Genomic DNA, 1,823 nt, shown 5'->3' with positions numbered 1-1,823 from the left:
GAGAGAGAGAGAGAGAGAGAGAGAGAGAGAGAGAGAGAGAGAGAGAGAGAGAGAGAGAGAGAGAGAGAGAGAGAGAGAGAGAGAGAGAGAGAGAGAGAGAGAGAGAGGAGAGACAGAGAGAGAGAGAGAGAGAGAGAGAGAGAGAGAGAGAGAGAGAGAGAGAGAGAGAGGAGGGGAGGGGGGTGATTGAGGTCTAGCGCGTTTCGCTATGATTTAGCGCCTTTTCGGTTACTTTATTAAGCTTTCTAAGCTAAAGGAGTTGGCAACACTGCGAATCACCTGGTCCAGACTCCAGTCGTAAACATGGCCATGGCAGAGCTTAAGCTTAGCAGGTTGCAGGTCTTAAGAAACCATCTATCCCTCCACAACAGGAGAGTTGGAGAGGCTTCAGATGGTTATAGAAAGGTAACTATTATATTTACTGTCATGCTGATTGAATTTTACATCATGACGACTTTGGGTATGCGAAATATTTAGGTTTGTTTGTGATAGTATCAGAGGAACAACTTCTGCATGGTAACATAACCAGTTTTTGTTGTTTGAACCTTAACTTGGAAGCTGATTATTCGTAAAAGTGCGTAGGGACTTCATATATAATTGTATTGTGTATATTATTACAGTTTTTGTTGTATGTCATTCAGTCTACTCTACTGAAATACACCTTTGAAATTAAGCCTAAGGCAATATTAAGATATTTGATAATTCTTAAACTTAGGACTGCATTCCCTCAAGGCTTCAGTACAATGGTCAATGCACCATCTGTACTTTGGAAAAGGCCAACAAAACTCCATCACATATATTTGAGGAAGGTGTGCTGAAAGTGAGGAAATGGGTGAGAATGGTAGGGACAAAATAGAGCAGTGTGTACTTTAGTAAGGTATGGTGCCAGGGTCAGGAAGTGCCAGAGCTGCCCTGGTCACAAAGAGCAATAAGCCTGGCTCCTTGTATAATGGGATGTGAAGAGGCACAGGTATCAGGTATCACTGACTGAGATCGTTCATCCAGACAGATGTCATCAGTTAGATGTAGGTCAAAGGTTGCTCAGGTCATTGTATGTCAATGGGGCAGTGTGTGAGGCAGGGGAAGGCACAATGATAATCAAATGAAATATTAAATTTAATTTAGGTAATGTCTCAGGTGTGACAGGAGTCTGATATTCTTAACGTAGAGCCATGATCTGGATAATCAAAATAGGGTGTATTTTTTAACCATGCAGCACCATTGTGGTGTCTAGCCTATCTGAGGCCAGCTGTGATGAAGTGTCCAAAAACTAACATTTGTATTTATTAAACTGGCTATGATTTTGTACACTTTTTGATACCAATGTTCCACAGAGGTATCTTCATTAGTCATAGCAGGGCAGGAGGAGGGAGATGTTCTGAAGCATTTGGGAGTAGGGAGGGACACAGTTGGTGTTGTGTACTTTACTAAGCAAAGGATTGGTTCAAGGGTCAGGAAGTGCCAGGCCATGGCTTATCTGGACTCGTCTGTTTCTTGACCAACTCATTTCTGTGCTCATGAGGTCAGCTGTTTCAAGGGGGCAGAAGCCATGTTGGGCTTTGGGTCCTAGAGGTGTGGCCATGTTGGTGATGGCTCTCCCCACTCTGTGTGATGACAGAGGGACTGCACAGACAATAGTAATAGATCAGTTATAATAGACTAATGATCAAGAGAAAAGCTGGTGAAAAATGTATCATAGTAATTAAATTACCAGCAGTCAAACATATAGGTTCATGGTTAATTACTGGATATGAGACTCATAATTTCTAATCATGGTTTGCACATTATTTTATATATTAATGTTAACTACTTGTATCAAGCAC

The 1,823-nt window shown here is 41.7% G+C and overlaps 1 protein-coding gene across 1 annotated transcript in view; it reads left to right on the top strand.

The window, feature by feature from the left end:
• Positions 1-254: 254 nt before the first annotated feature.
• The window catches only part of LOC122267339 (ureidoglycolate lyase), a 10,661-nt gene continuing 9,092 nt past the window's right edge, over positions 255-1,823 (top strand). The window contains exon 1 of the mRNA XM_086551848.1: positions 255-405. Within this exon, the coding sequence (XP_086407974.1) occupies positions 304-405 (102 nt within the window). The 5' untranslated portion in view covers positions 255-303. The remainder of the gene's footprint in view (positions 406-1,823) is intronic.

The sequence above is a fragment of the Penaeus japonicus genome, unplaced genomic scaffold (genome assembly GCF_977035675.1).
Source record: "Penaeus japonicus unplaced genomic scaffold, GWHDUDI00000001_assembly GWHDUDI00000002, whole genome shotgun sequence".
NCBI lineage: Eukaryota > Metazoa > Arthropoda > Malacostraca > Decapoda > Penaeidae > Penaeus > Penaeus japonicus.
The sequence above is the reverse complement of the archived record's forward strand: the minus strand, read 5'-3'. Positions and strand labels throughout refer to the sequence as shown.